General features: G+C 40.0%; 1 protein-coding gene across 1 annotated transcript; it reads right to left on the bottom strand.

Annotated features, from left to right (window-relative positions):
• Positions 1-16,286: 16,286 nt before the first annotated feature.
• On the bottom strand, positions 16,287-16,997 carry CLDN14 (claudin 14; the record flags this gene model as incomplete). The annotated part of the gene is made up of 1 exon (XM_084286374.1): positions 16,287-16,997. The coding sequence occupies one exon, from the start codon at positions 16,995-16,997 to the stop codon at positions 16,287-16,289; it is 711 nt and encodes a 236-aa protein (XP_084142500.1).
• Positions 16,998-21,285: the final 4,288 nt, after the last annotated feature.

Genomic DNA, 21,285 nt, shown 5'->3' with positions numbered 1-21,285 from the left:
TTCGCAAATTTCTTTCTGTCTGGAAACTGCTCATAAATCTGGGCTTGTCCAGGGACTGTGAAAACCTGATCCTGGTGGTCTTGAAAGGAGAAGAACCTGTTTTTGTCTTTTAACAGGAGCCGCTGGTATCTTTTTTGTATGGACTGATGGTGTTTGTCCTAACTCCCCAAAGCTTCGGTATTTGGAGTCTCTTTGGGCCCTCCAATTATTTAAAATTGGCTGTCTGCAGGGCTGTTGGATTCATTCAATGCTTCAAGAACATAGACGCACATGTGTGCACTCTTGCATATATCGATATCCCTTTTTAATATTTTCCATTAAAAATATTTTTCTTGCTATGAGTTACATTAACCAGAAAAGCTTAATTTTGGAGGGCCTTATTTCTCTGACATTCCCATGATGTGATTCCTAGGCGCAACAATGGTGATTATAAATAATGTCAGGTTTTGTCTAGGTATAAAATTCTCCCGTGTACTTAAGCAGCAAAAATAAATAAATAAGCCATGCAGGCGTATTTATTTGAAATAAGTTGAAATAAGGCATTCTTAAACTTCGTTTGCTAAGGGAAATGGGCCAGATTGAATGGAAATGGATATCTGTATAATCTTAGCTTAATTGAACGGGTTTAAAATCATACTTTGGGCTAAATGAATGCTGCCTCCTACATACTGGAAGCTGCAGGAGCCTCATGGATGTTTTTGTTTTGCCTTCTCCTGGCACCAGTGAGGTTGCACCAGCTGGAAATACTTATAAATAGTTGTGTAAGAAAGAAGGTATGGATTTAGTCTGCAAGCAGAAAAGAGATAATATGTTGGCTGTGTGCTCCAGCATTTTAAACTCCTATTTTGACTCTATGAATAAGCTGCATCTCTGCTGTATGATAATTTACTGCACGAAAGCAATGTCTGGAACCAGCAAGAAGCTAAATCAGAGTTTCTTGCATGCATAAGCAGTAATAACACAGAACAGCCTTGCTGTAATATTTTGCCTATGTGCAAGTATGTGTAAGTTAGAGCAGACAGTACATTAACAAAGATGAATTATTGGTCATTGCAATGTACCTTGTAGAACGGAGAATACTCTATACTGGGAAACTTGTGTGTACATAGATAGTGTCTTTCAACCAAAACAATCGGAGTACCTTGCAAATGGCTGTTACGTAATAGTTGCTAGAGTAAGTGCTGGTAGTAAATACATTTGTTTCTATTTCACTTATCAGATTGCCAGAAATAGAGAAGCAGTTTTCAAACTGGCTTGTAAGTTTACACCGACCTTGGAATATAGTCAAGTGTATTCACACTTTATATTAAACAAACAAACAAACAAACAAATGAATCTAAGTCATATTTTTTATATTAATTCCTGCCAGGAGATGAGATATCTTAGCATGTGACAGAGTGTGTCCGCACTTTTGGTAGTTATAATATAAAGGATTTTATTTTGCTAACTAACTGAGCAAAACTGAACTGTTATGATATAAGTTATGGAAGTCTCTTCCATGTACATTTTTAGTCAGTATGGTGTCTTGTGATAGTGCAGTGAATAGAGAGACAGAGAGACAAAGAGAGAGAGAGAGAGAATAAAATTACTGAAAATAATGAATGTTCCTAACAGTCATAAGATTAAGTAATTTAGATGTTTGGACTATAAAACTTTACTTTTAAGCCCTTGTGAATATGAAGGGCATCTAAAATGACTACTTGTCCTTCCCTATTGTTTTCTGCAGTAAAAGGTGATTTTCTATTATCTCTCTTCTGGGTGGATAACTCAAGATTAGTTTTGGAGTGAATTCTTAAATATGAGCTGCAAATCCGTGAGAATAAGGGCCACAGTGGAAGAGGTAATATAACTTTATTGTACACACCTTCTTGCTACATAAATCACTACTGTAACAAAGAAATAATCATATTTTGTAACAAGCAACTTTAAATATTGCCTCTTAGTTTTAAGAGCAGCATTCAGAGGATGCAGTCTGCCTTCTGGTACTTAATAAATTCAGGATCATGCCTGAGCATTTACTTATAGTAGCCACATGATGGCAATATTGCTAATCTTTAACTTTATTAGTTTAACCACCTTGCTAGATCTTTTGATTTAGAATAAGGTATGTAGTTCTACTAGAATACTGAAGTTCTCTGTCTTTTAGAGGAAACCTTTCTTTCATGATTTAACTTTGTTTGTGATACCTGATGTATTTTTGGCCCATATTTACAACCTGGATTTGAGGGGAAAAAAAGAGAATGGTGATACCACTTGACCTGTAACAACACAGAGTCCTAAATGTGCTGTACCATACAAGTGGTTGACAATGAGGCTTTGGAAACATACATTAGCTGTAAAATTGGAAAAATAACAAAATGAAGAAACTAAGTATGAAAGTATGAAACTTGTTTTCTAGGTAACTGAGGGCTCAGAATTTCTTTAGTCCAACATTTTTAATAAGCCATGGTGCAAATACCTTTATGAACTGTGTCACAGACATATTTTTGGTCTCTGTGTTAAACAATGCACAAAGCTTGGTGCGTGCCCCATCAGCTACCTGGCCCGAGGCACTGTGTATCCCACTGCAAGATCAGGGCCCACTTTAGACCATCCACCTAATACACACCAAACAAACATGCCTTTAGAGTCCCCAGCACAAATGAGAGTAGTGTGGGAAGGCTTATGACAGGGCTTCAGAGGTAGATTGGGAAAAAAACAGGAGAAGACAGCTGTGGTCGGGCAAAGAAAGGTTCTTCCATGACAAGAAAGATGCCCACAAGAACATAGCAGCACAAAGAGCTGGTAACTGAGGAAAGGGGGATAGAGAAAGTCACAGTGAAGGAGCAGTGGTGGCAGTGGGGTGAAAGCAGCAGGGATGTGTGAAGTAGAGGTAAACTTGGTTCTTCATGGAAAACCATGACACCGAAATCAAATCCCTTTATGAGGCATTCTGTGGGTTTCAGCTCAACACAAGCAGGATTTTAACAGGCAGGAGCAGAAAATGCTACTTTTTTTTTCTTCCTTTTTTTCCCTTTTATGAGCTGCAGTGGAACCTGTAAAAGGATTGTCCCTAGTGAGAACCAAGTAATTTCTGAAATGGTACAGCTATAAAACAGGAGAGCAGGATCTGGCACCAACGCAGGAGCTCAGCCGAGTTTAAGCAAGATCTTTGGTAATGTCCTTAGATTCTTGATGTGATAAATATGGGCCAGTTTTGGTGGAGACTGGGGGAAAAAATGTGTTCTTTTAGCCAAAGTAACTATCATCTTGACAAACATTTTGCAGGATTGTTATTTGAATGAATATTTAATGTAAAACATGCAACCTGCTCTAATAAGAGCGCATTCATAATTTCTAGCACACTAGTCCTGTCCAAAATTCACTTGGCTTTGCTCTAGGTAAGGGATACCTTAAGAAGGAAATGTTGGACTGCAGCTACACTTGGCTGAAGCACACAGTACAACATGAACAGCTGTAGAAGCCAGATTTACTGCAATAAGTGAGGCTGCTAAAAACCTGACATTACTTTGATATTTTTTTTTAATGAAAAAGTCCAATATAGAGTTTATGACTTTTCATACAGTTATTTATTTTAGGAATAAGAGATCTGCCAAACACAGCAGGTAGTTAATACCCAATTCAGACTGCATTGAAATAGGAAAGGAGCTATTGGCTACATCCTCTGGGATTCTGTGATTAACCTGCAGGGAGCTGTAGGTGGCTTTTTCCACATGCATGCAGATGAAACGCAGGTTGGAGTCAGCTGCTATTGAATATCCTGAAGTATAAATCCAATGTAGTAGATAATTCAGCTCATCCTCCACTGTAATATTCCTTTCCTTTGGATACAGAGGACAGGCCAGGTGTAGATGGCATTGAGATGGGACACAGCTTCGACCCCTGCTTCTGTCCCAGACACAGGGTGTGTTACCCAGTCTCAGAAATTTGTGTTGTGTTGCTCTGCTGCCACTGGTGTCTGAGGATTGCTGAGGACCAGCAAGCTGGTCACTTTTTAAAACCTTGCTAGTGAAGTTGCCAACACTTGTCTAACTCTCCCCATTGCTCAGCACTCATCATGAAAAAGCAGGGACAGCAATCCTTGCGTGCCTCCTGAGGATACTCTGAAGCTAAATCCATCAGTGCTTGTGAGACTGCCAGTGACGCAGGCCACATAAATATCCCAGTAGATACCACAGGACAGGATAATACTTTCTATATTCCAAGCATCTCGCAGGATTTCCTGGGGGTAATGAGTTAAATGCTGACGATGCAGGCCTTGTGCACAGATGTAGCAGGCACTGGGCATTTACATAATGCCAGAGGCATCTGGGCTCGGAGGCTAAACCTCTTGCTGGGTAGGACACTGGAGCTGTTTGCTGCTGATGTGACAGTCCCTTCAGCTGGGCTTCTTAGAGGCTTATCTAATCTGAGATCATTGTTCAGTTCTTACCACGGGAGCTCATTATTTTATTTCTGCTCTATCAGGCCCAATCAACAAGATTTTTTATTCGTTGCCCATCCATTATAATAGTAGAATAGAACAGCTGTAACTGTCAGAGATGTAGGCTAAATGAGTTTGGCAAAGGTTTAGGTCTGTGGATGCCCAGAATTGTTTCAAAGCCCACAGACAAATCTAGATGTGAGAGTGTGCTGACAGTAAATTTAAGACATATTAGCAAGAAGTTTAGGATATGTTCTGTATGTTGTAAACTTTTAAATATAGAGAGAGAGAGAGCTATCTGTGATGTAAAAACACTATGATTATTAGATCAGCCCTCTTTGATGTCTTGAACCATCAGAAGAGACAATATTTGAAAACAGAGAATCTTTTTACCCTTTAGAAATTTCACATCTGCTTATCTGAAGGGTTTTGTTCCTAAAGAAAAGCTATGATAGCTCTGTTTCACTCTTCAGCAACTGAATTAAATCTTTAGAGTGGTCACTGCCAATTTGCAGATGGCATTAATTTTACATCTACTGAATCACACAGCAGAAGTGGTTTGAAACACTAACTGCATCAATCTCCATTAGCCACCCACCAGCAAGACCAAATCCTCTGGCAAGGCCAGCCTTTCATAGATGTCTACCACATATTAATAGTTTAATGGCCACGATGACTTTCCTCCTCCTATCTCAGTGGTTAACTGCACAGTTTTACTAATGTGAAGGAAAAGGAGTTGGAGAAGTCAGCTGCAAATCTCTGCTAGAAGGAAAGCGTAGTACTGTTTTCTAAGTTAGAAAGGACAAGTGGGAAATTCTGTCAAAACGCAGTGCTGATTAATCCATAATTCTTTATAATGTTTTCTGACCAGCAGCACCCTTAGTGTCTGACCTGAAACGTTGCTTCTTTCAAACTTCTTTTAACCCAGCTGACACTGTGAAAAGTACATCGGCTGTTGATGACAGGAAAAGGAAAGTTACACCGTTAGTGAATAATGTGAAAGTAGAATAAGTGCTTTGCTGGCAAGGAATGAAATGTTAATGCACAAAAGCTAATAAATCCATAAGTTTTTGCCTTTAAGGAGTTTATTGTCTAGTTCCTGATGCAATAACAATAATGAACTGTTGCATGGGAAGACCAACAAATCATTCAGGAAATGGAAGAATCAAGATGGAGAATGACAGTGGAGCTTCATAGTATATTTTTTCATAGAATTGTCTGTTATTTGGCAATGTCTTAAAATGCAGTACCAACTATGGAAGTCAATCAACCATGATTTCATTTCTATACATTTTTGAATTTCACACTTTGATATCTGAGTGTTAAGCATAAATAAAGTAACAAATAAAAGTATTAACCCTGGGTCAGCTTGCATAACTTCTCCTTTCGAGATTAATTTTTTTTTTTTAAATTGCCACTATACCATGAGAAATCTCTTATTCCTGGGGATTCCTGGGGTGATAGATATTTCTCCTCTTCAAGTTTACAGGCAGTTTTTCTGTAACTTTCCATAGATTGGTATATTTGGATGGAGTGTATAAGTCCCGTATGTGACTGATGTCTGATTGCTAAGGATGGATCAAAAATAATAATAATCAATATGTGAAATGGGTTTTCAGCCAGTATATTAAAAGGCTCTACAACAGTACAAATCTCTTTTAAATGAGTGCTTATACCTCTCCAGCATGCCAAATCAGTGGAAGTATATGTAGAGGAGCTAGAGAAATCAGAAGGGAACCAATTACAAAACTGACTTTTAAAATCTGTTCTCTTGTGCTTGTCCTTGGTGACCTGTGTCTGGCATTTCCTTTTGTGTTTCTCAATTTTAAGTTTGGATGGTAAAATTAATAGTTTTCTTTTTTGTGTTCATAAAGTGTGTGTTTCTCTAATGGCCGGTATCAACCTGTTTTGACCTTTTTAAAGCAACAAGACATTCAGAAATCATGTGCAAAGCCCCCCATTTTTAATGTAATGTGTCAGCTTGCTTTTATGTCTGCCATGTAACTTCTGAGATGAAGTACAAAAAAGCCAAAAGGCTCCTAATTTCTTTGGGATTCTGGGAGAGGATGAGTTTAAACCGTGGGAGGAACCTGAGGAACTGCTGGAGCCAAGACACTGGTAGTTGTGCAGCATGTTCCCGTGCGATACGGGATCTGCATCACGGTGATGTGCTGAGACCCCAAAGGAGGACCCATACCATTTTTATTGTGAATCACTCTTGGCTGCAGTGAGACAAAGACTGGTAATGTTTCTTTCACAAACACATATTTGGTGTAAGAACTTGGAATTTACCTCATGCAAGTTTGAGAAAAGGAAAGGCACTTGAGATTATGTTCCAGCAACTACTTTTTGGTCTCTTCTGTCTTTCTGTACTCAGGTTCTTCATAGTTGAGTTCAGCCATGCTGGCTAAGTAAATGGCTGTTTGAATATTTCTTTTAACTTTTGTTCTTGTGTGGTCTCATTTTTCTTTATTAACTAGATCAAGCCAAATCCTCAACAAAACCATGGCAAAGTCTTTGACCAATAACCTGCTAAATATCTCCCAACCTCCTTCTGTGAAATTTTCTTTGTTGAATTTCTTACTGTGAAATGTAGGCTGTGTTTATGGCAAGTCCCATCCCAGCTCAGTAAGCATTTCAACTTACTTAGAGTACTTAGATGCAAATGTGATGTCAACTAGTCAGTAGAGGTTACAAGAAAATATCTGAGCTGCTCTGCTTACATTAAGACTAGAGGACTGAAAAGCATGTAATTTGGTATGATGTTACATATTTCTCAAGGATGTTTAGAATGATGTGTTTGACTAGTTCTTTCAGTTTTTCTTTTTATTTTCCCGGTTTTGACCAATTCAAAAAGATTTAATTGCATTCTATTTCTTTCCCTATTCACTGACATATTAGAAATTTATTTTTTTTCCTCCCCACTTTATTTGCAGATGTACATTGGTAGCACTCAATAACTAGTAGTACTAATTGAGGTGGGGGACTCTCCACTTCTGTGAATTTTATTATTTGAGCTATTTTGGAACACAATTTAAAAGTTAAATTACCTACTCTATATTGATGACTGTATTGATGCTTTGAGAACTCCCATCTAGTTGTCCAGACACTATCCATTTCCTAAGAAAAACTAAGATTTTTTCTGCCTTATTTAAAAAGATTTTTGATAGTGTTTCAAGTTTTGTACTGAAAACTTTCATTGTCAGATGGGTAAAATGTGTGAAATGACCCTTCTGGTTTATTTAATCCATCTCCCTTTGTCCAAGGGAATGACATCCCATTATGCCTTTCATTAAGTGACCACACTCCAATTTAATATCTGTTTGGTTGCTTGCCACCAGTAGCCTTATGAAAAGACTAGTCCAGATATTCATTTCCTGATAGCAGGAAAAATTTTAATTTTAAACAGTATTTCTTTTTGGCTGGTTTGTTCTTCTGCAAACTTTCTCTTTCTATGTTCTTATAAGGAAAGCCTCACCTAACATTGTTTCTCTTTCTTCCATTATAATAAATAAATAAATACTTGTTTTGTTTGTGCAAATAATTAAGAATGATAGAGCCTTTAAAAAACTGAGAAGAAAAAAACAAACACAGACTTTAGTCCATAATCTTTCATCAGAAACCCAACAAAATATAACAGCTGTGATTTTGTCCCAAATCACTTCTATGCTGGCTGTGATATGGAGGTACAAGGTTGCTGTAGATGATTTTGAAGATTTTACAACCGTGATACAAAATGGCCCATTTTATCTCCTTTCATACATGAAGGATTTGTGAGAAAATACAGCAAAAAGATTAAATCCATCCCACCAATGCCTAGAAAGTCTGCATTTATAAATGCACATTAAAAAAAAATAATAATAATCAAATAAACATCAAATCACAGACAACTGCTTTAAAAGGAATGCAGTGCTCCATACATCATGCATTGCCAGAAACATACGGAACTTTTGTTTTTTATTTAAAATGATTTCTTTCAAGACCCCAGCAAACACGAACAACAGGCTGATTGTCTTTCACTGCCATTACTGTGGCAGGTACTGAGGAGATTACCATGGCTTTGGTGGCAGTCGTCCCACTGCAGTGAACTGAGGCCCTTCAAGAGCACACCGCAGCTTATAGGTGCAATGGTGAAGATGGCATTCACTCTGGAACAGTTTTTTTCTTTTCTGCCCTGCACTGTGCTGGTGCTTAGTGTAGAACAAAGTGTTTGTACAAGCAGATGACATAGTGCCACTCCTAATTTCAGGAGGATCTCACCAGCTACACGTGTATATACTTGTTATGGTAACAACCATTTGCAGTTTAAGTTGCGTGTTACTGGTGATCGTGTTTCTAGCACATGGCCCATAGTCATCAGTGACCATGTTACCTGAGTTACGAATTTTGTCTTTACTCTTATATTAAAGTAGCTGCATAAGATAACTTTAAAAGCTCAAATATGCTCAAAACAAGCATGGGTGAGAAAAGCTGGTGCAGCATCTGGGTTTGCATTGACTACATCTAAAGGGGCCTGTTTGTAGTAGCCTGGAACACAAAAATAGTTGGTAATCCATACTTGTAACATATTCCTTTCATAAACTGGTATATAAGAGTACATAGTACAAATATAAAAGTGACTAATTTAAGGACATTTTATGAAGCATCCACAGGCATAATACAGCTTCATTTATTTATTTATATAAATGAAAAATGCTTGGTTATTGGCAGATAAAAGAAGAATAAAAAGCAGATGGACATAAAGGATTAATACAGGCAGTTAACACCCAGAACACTCAGATGTAAAAAACAAAAATTAATAGTTTTGGTGTTTTCTGTTTGCCTGTGGCCAAAAGCCTGTTGGCCAAAATGTTGCAGAATTAGGCCCTGAATGCAAGGAAGATCCCCAGGCTGGCTAAGCAAGGACATCACAGTTGAAATATACAAACAAATAAATAAATAGTACTTTTCTTGCCTTCTTACAAATGCTACACAAGTTAGTTCTCATAAAATTTCTTGTAGAAAGAGAAATATGGGAAAAACATAGCTATAATAAATAAATCTTTTATCTTGTGTGGAGTTCAGACAACATTTTATTCAAAGACAATAGTAGTGAATCATAGAGCACTTCTACATGTAGGTGGCCTCTGTAAGCATTGTTACCATCTGACAGATTTCTTGCACTAATAATTGTATGTCTTTGTAAGAGTACTGGATTTTTTCAGCTCTGTTAAACTAAAATCTGAGGCTGAAGCCTACAGCTTTCTTTTCCCCTTCCTGTCCTGGATGGTTTCAGTTTTCTTTGCTGTAATTGCCATCATGTGCAACAACCCTCAGCAAGTCTAAAACTGGAAGCACACTCTAAAGCCAACTAACCTGGAGAGGCTGGAGCAGAGGAAACAGGGAACAAGAAGGAGGCCTGTCATGGCTAGAAAAAGAAAAACTGAAGAAATCAATGAAAAAAAAAAAAAAAAAAAAAAAAAAAAAGAGCAAATAACCCTTTCTGCCGTATTGGAGTGAGCTTATTTTCATACTGTCTTTTTAATGCTCTCCTGCTATAGTTCTGTTAGACAGGGCCCCAGGCATGGCTCTGCAGACGTACAGAGATGAGGTGGGGTTTACAGACATGCTGCTGAGGGTGATGTTTTCCCTAAAGCCAGCTGTGTGCTGCTTGCGTGCAGAAAGACAGCATCTGCTTGGCTGCATCCTGCAGGGGTCAGGAGCACAGGTCCCACCAGGCAGACTGAACAGTCATTGATGCAGAGCGTTAATCTCAAAGGAGACAAGACACCCAAAATTTGTGAGATTGTTTCTCCTCCCCCAAGTATCAGGCAAACATCTGAGTAGCAACACCCACCAACTTGCACTACCAAAATTAGAAAGAAACAGAAAATACAATACGACCTTAGTCTGCCTCTCGTGGTCAGATGCGGGTTCGATTCCCAAGACATGCATCAGGTTTTGGGGCTGGAAATCTGGGACTCACAGCAGTGCTCTAGCCTCCAAGTGTTTCTCTGACTTCTTTTTTCCCTCAGCAAACCTAACCTTTAGCCAGGAGGTGGGAAGGCGGCAAGGGACATACAGCCCAACCATAAAGGGGGCACCACGCTCAGGAAAGCCCCCCTAGAGGTTTTTTTTCCTTTACTTTTCTCATACCTGCATTTTTCTTCCTCTGGTATTTAGTTTCATGTCTAGATGCCCCGAGAGCCTCTGTCTGCAGCCAGGCACTTCGGTGGTCACAGGTGATTTCTTTGTTTCAGCTCACAACTGGCGTGCTGGGGGAAGTGCACACGCTTCTTGCACAGGCTGGAGATCTTAGGTGTTTAATAGCTACTTCCCTTCTGCTGGCGTGCTGCCATCCCTCTCTCTCTCCCTTTCCCCTAATTAATTAACATTATTTAACTTTAATATTATATATTATGGAAGCAACTGTTAAGTCTATGATTTCCAGCTGTTTGCCAGCTTCCTCTAGAGGTTGCTTCTGCCACATTACCCTCAGCCAACCAGTGAATAAACATTCTTCTTCCGAGGATGTATCTGGCAGAAGACATTTGCTTCTACCCATTTTCTTTTGCAGTTTCCATGGACAAGCATTACTCATCAGCAACCAGCTACAAAATCCACCTTGCTTTCGGAATACCAAACACATTAGGAATTCTTTGCACAAGCAACTGAGTTCTAGCTCTGTTTTCCAAGGCTTATTAGTACTTCTTGACTTTTGCTCTTCTGTATTTTCCATGTAACAAGCGCTTAGCCCTTTAAAATTTGAACAAATAAAACAAATAGGCAGCTCACTGCAAAGTGAAAGTGCAGGATTACTCTGTCAGCTTGCCCTTTTCTCACACTGCAGGCCTGAGAGCGATTAAATGAAGCTGACATGCATTAGCCAGGCAGCCTAATTGAGCATGAATTGCAAGGGAAGTAGCAATAACCCAAGCCAGTATGGATTCGAGAGCAACCCCATTAGGGAGTGTTGATCAATATCACTGATTATGACATTTTAAAAATAAAATTGATTGTCCTTGACTCAAGTGGAAGGGAGACTCATTCATACATGCCACCAGATACAACTACTCTGCTCAGTACGAAACACTTTGTGAAATGGCCATGGCAAGTCCCTCCTTGCTGTCTTTCTTACAGGGCAAAGCTCCCTTGACTTTGATTTTCTTTGCTCTGGAGGCCTTTTAGTTAAAAGCTCTATAATAGACTTGGAAGTATTGACAATAATAATAAGCTTATGGGTGAAATTCTGACCTCTGTAAAGTCAATGCAGCCAGAATTCCACCATTTTATATATCCACACACACATATAAAGTATATACATGTGCTCTTAACAGATCAAAATCTGCACATTGATTCACTCTTTTTATTCACTCTACTTTGCAGCAGTTTGCTTACCAAAGATGTTTTAAGTGCAAGCTAATAAAATGAATGGATCTTCCTCGTGCTTAAAGCAGAAAATAAAATTAACAACATTTTCCCCCAGGAGGCCTTTGTCTAAGAAAAAAAAAAAAAGAAAAAAAAGTCAGTATATCTTCCTGTCTTCTTTGTGGAGTGTTTTCAGATGCTGGAGTTGATGGAAAACTGCCTTACAAAACTGGCAGGTTTCTCAGCGAAGGGAACACCTCATCTAGCTCTCCTGCCTGGGGAAGGGGGAGCAGTAGGGAAAGTGGGATAACGTAACTTCAAGGGAGATCTTCTGATTTATGCTTTGTCAGGATCAAGCCTCACTAGCTTCAGACATATCTTCGGATGTCAGGGCAGAAGAACAGGAAAGGGTAGGAATTAACCTGGGAATCAGCCTGACCAGGTACCCATGTAGCAGTGAGAATAAGAAAATGTAGAACACATGGGCTAAGTTGTATGAATAATCTCTTAAGAAAACAAGTTAGAAAAGAAAAAATCTCTTACACTACATACCTAAATAAGGCATGCAGGAAAATACAATATATTTTAGCAGATCAGCTAGAAAGAGGGATATATTAAGCTTTCAACTCTTCTTTAAGCAGCTCCTGGACCTCTTGAAACACTTTACCCTTGCTGTCTTTCATACGTATTTCTCCACAAACCATCCTGTTGGATATAGAGCAAAGTAAACAGCAAAACAGCAGTAGGTATTTACAGGTGGATCCAGAATTTCCATCAGTCTTAATGCACTGACTTGAAAGACCTTAATTAACAGCTAGTTGTGGAAATGGTCTGATGAATTCTGTCTTAGATAAGCAAAACATTTAGTTACTGATTGTAGTTCATTTCCTCATCTTATTAGTTAACTTGGACACGTTTGTTGTGGAAATGAGTTAGTGTTTACTATGGTGTATCATTTACCTTACTCAGTACTTGTATTAGGCATTGTGGAAAAACTGGAGCAAACATACCAGTTTGCAACCCAAAGAGCCTCTGTCTGCCCACCAACTATGCCAGGTTTTGTGACAATGAGCAGCACAGCCTGTCTCAGGCACTGGATCATGCATCCCTCCAACAACACAGTCTTTTGGCCTCTGCTGTGCAGAAGGACAGGCTTGGACATAACAGTTTCTTCAGGGCTTAATATCAATGTATTCCTGTACTTTAAGCCGAAAAGTAAATTACTTATTTTTTTACTTTTTTTTTTTTTTTTCCCCACCCACCTACCTTGCACCTCAGGAAGGCCTTGGTCTACCTTTGTGCCCACCCCCCGCCTAGGTTTCATGTCCTTAGATCAGTCTCTTCTTGCAGCCTGCTGGTTAGATCCCTTTCCTGCAGATGCAGTTAGGATACTGGTGGGATGCTGTTTAGCAAGGGTGTTCATGGTTGTAATCCCTCAGGGACGGTAGAAACAGAGTAGCACTTTTTTTTTTTTTTTTTTTTTTTTTTCCTTTGGACTATTATCCAATTTCTAGCAACAAGTGTAATTTTTTTTCTCTTCAGTTCCTTTGATTTATGTTTAATGGTATGTGATGTGCTGAATCAGAGTTACTCTTTTGGCATATTTGTTGAGATAATATCAAGGCCTTCTGTATTTTAGATGGCAAAATTCAGGGTGACTGGAGAACAGCTAATACAACAGCCTGCAGGGAGGATGCCAAGGTGGGAAGCAGCAGTCTTGCCCTCATCCCATCCCCAGGTGGGGTTCCTGGTTAGAGGTGTCTTTGAAAGAGCCCCGCTCTCTCCCTTATGCTGCAGAACTGACCACAACAGCCCTTTATTGCCAAATCCCATCCTTACAGCTGCCCAAAGAGTACATTCCCATATGTGACACCTCCATGGCCCAGGCAGCTCAGCCCCTGTCCTTGACGCTCTTTTGCCCTTAGATGCCGCTGATGACCAGGGATTACTCAGCAAGGGGAGGGTGGTGGGGATTAATTCCTTGGCTGAGGTCTCAGAGACATGCCTGCTGGCTGCCAGACCTTTAACGCTGCGAGAAGGGATACTTTTTTTTTGCTTCAAATGGCAGCTTAAAAATAAAAATAAAAAAGAGCAGAAACATATGTTGATTCCAGCAGGGGATGGGATCCACTGGTTCACAGCATCCTGTGAAATAAACCATTTCACTCTCTTCACTGACATCAGAGCACTTCCAGGTATTTTTGCCAGGACTTTATAAACTGTTCTTACTACTGTCACGTATCCTATTTGGCTGGGAATTTGTGCAGTAAGAATAGCACTACACATACATATTCCCACTGCACAAACATCTTGGCAAGTGAAATAATTTATCAGTATATAGCAAACATACTACCTAATGACACACAAGCCCATTTCCTGGACTCGGACTTGTGTGCCAGTATTCATGGCTGTCCAAAACCCTTGTTCAAAGTTGATATCATAATCACTTGGCTAGATCTATTGTAATGTAAACACAGGAAAAAAAAACAACGGTGTAACTGACCACCTTTATTAGTCTACCTTTCCCCCTAGAAAGACGTCTGAGAAAATGTATAATGAATTCCAAACAGTTTTGCTCCATCGCGACTAAGAGGCCATTGTCTAAAGCAGTTTCTGTCCATTCCTTGCATCTCCAAGTCTGTTATTAAGACGTTTGCAGTGTTAATGAAGTTTCTGTAAAATCTTTTTTTTCACATCATATGTAATATCTACAGTTAATAAAACATGATAGGTTTTTACCACTCATGTGCCAGAGCCTGGCCCCAGATCCTTTTTGTGATTGTTGCTCTCAGCAAATTGCATGGAAATGTCATTTTATTTTATTAGAAGTGGTGATGATGATAACTTGCATTGATGCTGAAAAATACTCTGTCACAGCTCAAATCATCATTAAAAAAATAATAATAAATAAAAAATGTAGGTGACCAGCCACAGAAAGGGAGGTTCAGAGTGAAAACTGGGTAAGTGTTGAAAGACTCCCAGCTCTGGAGGTGCTACCTGGTGATAACGTAATTGCAAACAGGCTTTTGGCCAAATGAATTACACCACATGTAGTTCCCTCACAGTTGTTGGAAGTACTTTTTTATTAACCCTATTAAATGTCAATGTGTTGGTCCGTATGTTGCTCCAGAGGGACATACAGCTCTCTGGGGTTAATAGTAATCCAGGGCTTCCTTTTTTTTTTTTTTTTTTTTTTTTTTTTTTTTTTTTTTTTTTTTTGCTGATTTGATACTAAAGTCTTGTAGTACATGTTGTATGTAAAATGACAAGGGCATTTCTCTTCTTTTTTAATTGTTTGAATACACTGAGTAATGATTACATTTTCTCAGAAATTTAGAAGTAAGTATCTTCATATTATATTTCTCCTGAGAGGCAATAGTTACAATCCATGTGTGTAAACTCTTCCAGCACAGACTGCTTTTCGTGCCAAAGTCTGGCAGAATGAAATTTCCCAAAATTCTGCTGAAGTATATAAAAATATGATTATTTACCATAATGCCACTTCAATCAGGACCCCAGGGAAAAAGCATCAAGATTAAGTCTAAGAAATTATTTTGATCACGTGGTATTTTGGGGATAGGGCTCTAGGAATTGTTTTACTGCTCTGAAACATTCATTGATAATACATAATGCCATATCTGCAAAAGAGGTAAATGTCCATTCTGTGACAAATTCTGATAATTATTTTTTTCTCCACTTTTAACAGAAGTTAGCATCAGATAGTATTTATTATTATTATTATTATTATTATTATTATTATTATTATTATTATTATTATTATTATTATTTTATGACTGACATTTCTAAAACCCACTTCTGATCCACAGAATAATTTGTTTCCATTATGACAAATTATGCTGTTTCAAAAAGTTCTAACATTTTGTTTTGATAAGGTCAAAACATTGTAGTATAATTTTAAAATATCAGCTATGAAATACTGTCAAACACATGTGTTGTAATACTATTAAAATGTGTATTTCTAGGCACTATAAAAACAAACAAAGCAAACAAAAAGTTAGTCAAGACCAAATACTACCTGGTCATAAGGAAACATTCATGCATTATGGAGATAAGAAACTTAACAGGAAATCACTGTGTCTTGCCATGAAGTTCTCTATTTTAGGAAAAAATGCATCTTCTGTTGGGACACAGGTCAAATAACAAGTCGCGGCCAGTTCCACTTTGTGCTTGTTGCAGGGCAGACACTACAAACCAAAACATTACTTTCAGTAAAACTTCCCTTGGACTGCCTGTAGGCAAATACCCTAATTTAAAGTAGGCAGGTATGTGCAGTCCCCGGAATATCCCAGTTTCCTTTGTATTTATTCTCCTTGTACTGAAGGGAGCAGTTTTGTGTTCACATTCTTTCTTTCTATGGAAAGAAAGGGAAGGAAGAAATGAACAATGGTAAACTTTGTATCGTAACCCTTATAAATTAAAAATCATCCTAGCTTTGTTTTATGCCATGCACAGAAATTATAAAGCAGCTGTGTCCCGCAGGCAAATCTTAGGGAACTCACACATAGTCATTTAATCTGTAGCCGCTATGGGAAGCAGATGTCAGGGAAGAAGCATGGTTTCCCTTGTAGACAGTTGGTGGTCTACAGGAGGGAGCAGTCCTCCTCGTGCCTCTGGGCTGCGGCTCATAGGGTGCCTCGTTCCCGCCGCACTGGCCCGATGTGCACAGCAGAGCACCTCCGAGGATCGTCAAAGATGCAGAGACAAAGCCAAGGTACAGGGCTTGACCTATCTCGTACTTCATCCCGTGGGGAAGCAGGGGGTTGTAGAAATCTGTAACTACATCGTTAGTGGTCCAGGAAACGGGTACCAGGCAAACGAGACCGGCCAGGATGAAAACGATCCCCCCGGAGACGGCGATGGAGGCTTTGGCAGAAGTCCCCTTGGCGCAGTGGGTGCACTTCATACCGACGACGGCAATCACGCATGCCAGCGTGGACAGGACGCAGGAAATCACCATCATGGCACGGGCTGCTTGGAGGTCACGAGGCAGCGCGAGCTGGGAGCGGTGGACTTGGCACTGGTAGATGCCGGTGCTGTGCCAGACGCACTCCATCCACAGCCCTTTCATATACGCCACAGCTGTTATAATATTGGTGCCTACATGCGCCGTTCGCCACCAGTGTGGCAGAATAGTAGCAATTAGTGTCCCAATTAGACCGAGCAGGCTTAGAGAGAAGCCAAGTAACTGAACAGCCGTGCTTGCCATGCTAATGTTTGTCCTGACTGGTTCCCTTAATAAAGCACCTCCGCTTGAATTCCTTCAGAAAACATGGGCTTTTCTTGGAAGATATGCAGCTGTTTTACTTCGACACCTTCTGCTCTCCTAATAAAAGGTAATTGAGGGAAAAAGGAGTTAATTATTACCCAAATGCATTACCTCTCCAGCCAGTAAGGTGCATTCCAAGTGCAGTTAGTGCAATAATTAGCATAGTTATCGCTGTTAATCGTATTTTTGTGGAAGTAATGGGAAAGTAAGCTTCCCTCTTCACTTACATAAACAGTCTTCTGTTGCCCACTGGGAAGAAAACTCAAGACAATTTATGAAATGGAAAAAAATATTTTAAATTCAAATATTCTTCTTCCCAGCAGACTCTTCAAAAAAACAAACATGATTTCCTTCTAAAGCAGAGAATTAGCTAGTGTTAACACTTGGAATGAATGAGATTTATAAAGTAGGGAACTGCAGTTTGCTTTACACGATGAAAACATTCCCAGAAGGTCATAGCAGGACTACAAAAACAATAAGGGCATATTTGCTCAAACTAGGGAGCAACGAGAGTGATTTAAAACCTGTGGAAGAGGATAACAAGTATTGGATTAAAGTCACTTTCCTGACTTGCCAGTATTTCTTGAGGTTGCATTTTAATAAAGCAACTCAAAGGGGAATAATTTTCATTAGCCTCTGTGGAGTCTCAGCTTATGATTTTAGGTTGTGGGCTAAATGACAGCATGTGAAGCCAGATGTACATCATGGAGCTTCTGAGGAGCAACACCTCCACAGTTTCGTTGTGTATAAATTCTAGCTGGAAAACAAGGAACAGGAACTCTTCCTTCTGTATAAATCGCAGATTAAGTGGTCTTTTCCAATGGCTGCCTTGCAAGGTCTGTTATACATCATGCATTATGTGTGTGGGCAGAAACCTGATATTTTAATATATAAAATAACTGTTGCATCAAGATCCAACTTGGAATTCTGAAACAGAAACAAATTTAGGCTCCAATCCTGCAAAGACCTGTGCATGTGCTGAACGCATGTTTATGGGAGAAAGCCTAAGTGTTTGCAGGACTGGGCCTTTGCAGGCAAAGGGAGGAAAACCATCTGGTGAAACTAATGAAGACCATTAGAACAACAAAATAACGCAGATCGAGGAAAGCGAAAGCTGGTTTGCATTCACCTTATCTCACTAATGAGGCAGGATTGCTTGAGGTGTGCACCAGTACTGATTTTTGTCTCCAGACAACGCCATGGCATGCGCTGATCTCTGCATAACAGAAATATGGAGTGTCTCTTCCCAGTACAACCCAGAATCCGCCATAGACCTTGTGCCAAAGGAAAGTAAAAAATAAAAAAATTGAAAAGCATGGGGATTGCATGGATTAGGCAGGGCAACCACACAGGCTGAGAGCCTTGTGCTTAGACACGCTCCTTTTCTTTTGTTTGGAGTGTGTCTGCTAGGCGCAGACATAGGGTGGGGAAAATTGTGGTGTCGGATGGGGAGGTCTGCCAAGAAGTACCAGGCCCTCATGCTAAAAGGGAAGAGCAAAACCAAAGGCCAGCTTTGCTTGAGCAGGGCTCATTTTAGGACTTCTTGGCCCTTCAGATGCTCTGTAACTAATGCTTAAACAAAAATATGCTGCTTTCTGTGGTTGTGGAAGTAGTTTGCCCAAATGGCAAATAGTGAGAAAAAATCAGAGGGTTTATCTCAGAAATCCTTGTTCTAGGTAGGTGCTGGCTGCAGGATCTGTCTGCATTCTGCCAGGGAAGATTGTGTTTCATATTGCTCTTTGTAACAGCTATCACAGAGTACTGCAATATCACGGGACAAACATTAGGGCCAAGCACAGCACAGAGGAGCACAACAAAAGTAAGCAAGTGGTTGTCTCCATCAGTACTGAACATTTGGTTTCTGTTCCTGCCACTTGCTTGGCTAAGGGCTCTAGAAATCCTCAAACTATGATTGTTTTCCAGATTGTATGGTTTCATATATTATGCAAAAGGAAAACTAAACTGTGTTTTTTGTTGTTGTTGTTTGTTTGTTTGTTTTGTTTTGTCTTGTTTTTACATTACGCTTTGTTTCTTGTGAGGCATATCACTATATCTAAGCATGCCACGTGTTAGAGAAATCATCCTGGCAATATTCCTTCTACATCAGGGAGAGCTAGACCTGGCCTTGGGGCATAGCACAAGGATGGGGAACATGCCCAGGTCGCACAGGAAATCTGTGACTGAACTGGAGAAGAAGCTGGGGTGTCCCCCACCCCAGTTCCAGACCCTAACCCCAGCACTAACTTTCATATCCCTGCCTGGTCTGACAGTCTCCCACTCCCTTGGTTTTCTTCCCTGAACACATCTGCAGGTAAGTGGAAGCCCAGGTTGCTCTCTGTCCAATTGCTTGGTCCACACATTATATCCATATATCGCGCACTGCTCTGAGAAGTGCTAAAGGCTACTCCTGCATGTTTGCAAATAGGCTTTCAAGGTCAGGCATTAGGCTTTGCAGCTAATCCCAGAGAGAACAAGATATAAAAGGTAAATGTGATTTACACCACCAGTCACGTGAAGTGGACTTCCAATTTAATGGAGGTCAGAATACCCTGGGGCTTGGCAGTAACTATTTTTAGATAGTATTAGGTTGTTGTTTTTAAACATTAGCCATTAAGAGCCTTCTAATTTAAGAAACTGGTGTTAATTAGCCCACTTGCTTGGTTCAGGTTTTCCATGTGCCTTCCTCAGTGTATGCCAGCTGCCCCTGGTGTTGAATAATGCCACTGAATGAATAATGCCACTGTTGAATAATGATGAATAAAACCACTGCGGAGCTGCTACTGCTCCCTACCTGAAAGTGGCAGAGCCAGCAGAAACTGAATGCCTTTATCTCTAAGAACATCAATGGCCCTGTTAAAATGTCTCACCTTACAGCCTTGTTCCTAACCGGTTAGGTGAGGAACATGACCACCACAGTGGGATCAGGTGAACGGCTGGTTGAATATTTCTCCTGGGCTGGCCTAGTTAAATGCAAGAACAGAAGCAAGTCATTTTTCTGCATGGACAGGGTTTGTTAATGTGCTTGGAAAATGAGCGAACCTGAGCCAGGTTTTGTGAGGAAGCAAAGACAACATTTGTACAGGGTAAAAACCTTTGCATTTTGGTAAAATGGCTGCTTATCTAAGGGGAGCCAGTAGAGTCACTGTCCTATGCATGGCTGCTAGAAAAGGCAGGAATGGTTTTCTCAAACCAAGTATGCTACTGAAGTGGCTTGTTTCTACTTTTGCTTTGCCCACTCAGATGCCCAGGATGTGAGGTGCAAGCTTTTTCTTTTGGAGGAAGCCCCTTTTAGTCACGGTCGTGTCTGTTTGCATCTCCTCCAGCAATAACACTGGCAACATCCTGGTCTCTTGTCCCATCCCATCATCTCAGAAAAATCATTTTTTCTTCATCCTCTTGGTGCAGTTTGGCCTATGCCTGAAGATTGGAGACAGCTGAACTGAACTGTTTCAGCAGACCTGGTTTGAAGAGTGCTGCTGTTTGATGGATCCTAATGCCAAGGCCCAGTACTGGACCAAGAGCAGGGAAGCATGCATGTTTAGCATAGCCCATCTAAACACTGAGTGTTTGTAAAATAATGTGAAAAACGGTGAACTGTGAAACTTTTAATTTCCTTGTTCTGCCAGTTTATGCCAACTTCTTTAACAGCACAAGGGTTGGAAAGACAACTGTCTTTACATATAAACTTTTGTTTTGTCTGTCGCCTGTGCTGTACAAGAACGGCTATAGCTGGGATAAATCCCAGGCTGTACTTTCCACTGGGCTGTATCACAGCTGCATTAGCTTTGGGAGACATGTCTCCAAAGTAAGCTCCAAATAAACAGCAGAAACCAATGTCACTAATCTGGGTATTTACCCTGGATTACATGACAGATGCATGTTTTACTGCTGCCTCTTTCATTGTTTCTCATTTTACTATTTCCCTACCCATATCAGTCTTATCCTTTATGTTTCTGTTCTTTCCAAGCCAGACCCTTGAACTGCTTCTTCTCTTGCAGATTTTGGCTGTGTTGACTCTCACCCCCGGGGCTGCAGAATGTTCTGCTGATGGATTTTTATTCAGTCATTTTGGTATTTATCAGTATACCCTTACCTACCTGTGCTTTCACTTCAGCCCCTCAAATTCTGCATCAATTATGTCAAAAACTCTGAAAATCTGGCAATCTCAGCCTGTGCAGGGGAAGTGCAAGGTGCTGTGATGCAGTGGAGTCCTTTGTAGACAACCAGC

The sequence above is a fragment of the Netta rufina genome (assembly GCF_964035555.1).
Source record: "Netta rufina genome assembly, chromosome: 1".
NCBI lineage: Eukaryota > Metazoa > Chordata > Aves > Anseriformes > Anatidae > Netta > Netta rufina.
Note: the sequence above shows the minus strand (reverse complement) of the source record. Positions and strands in the feature narration are given on the sequence as shown.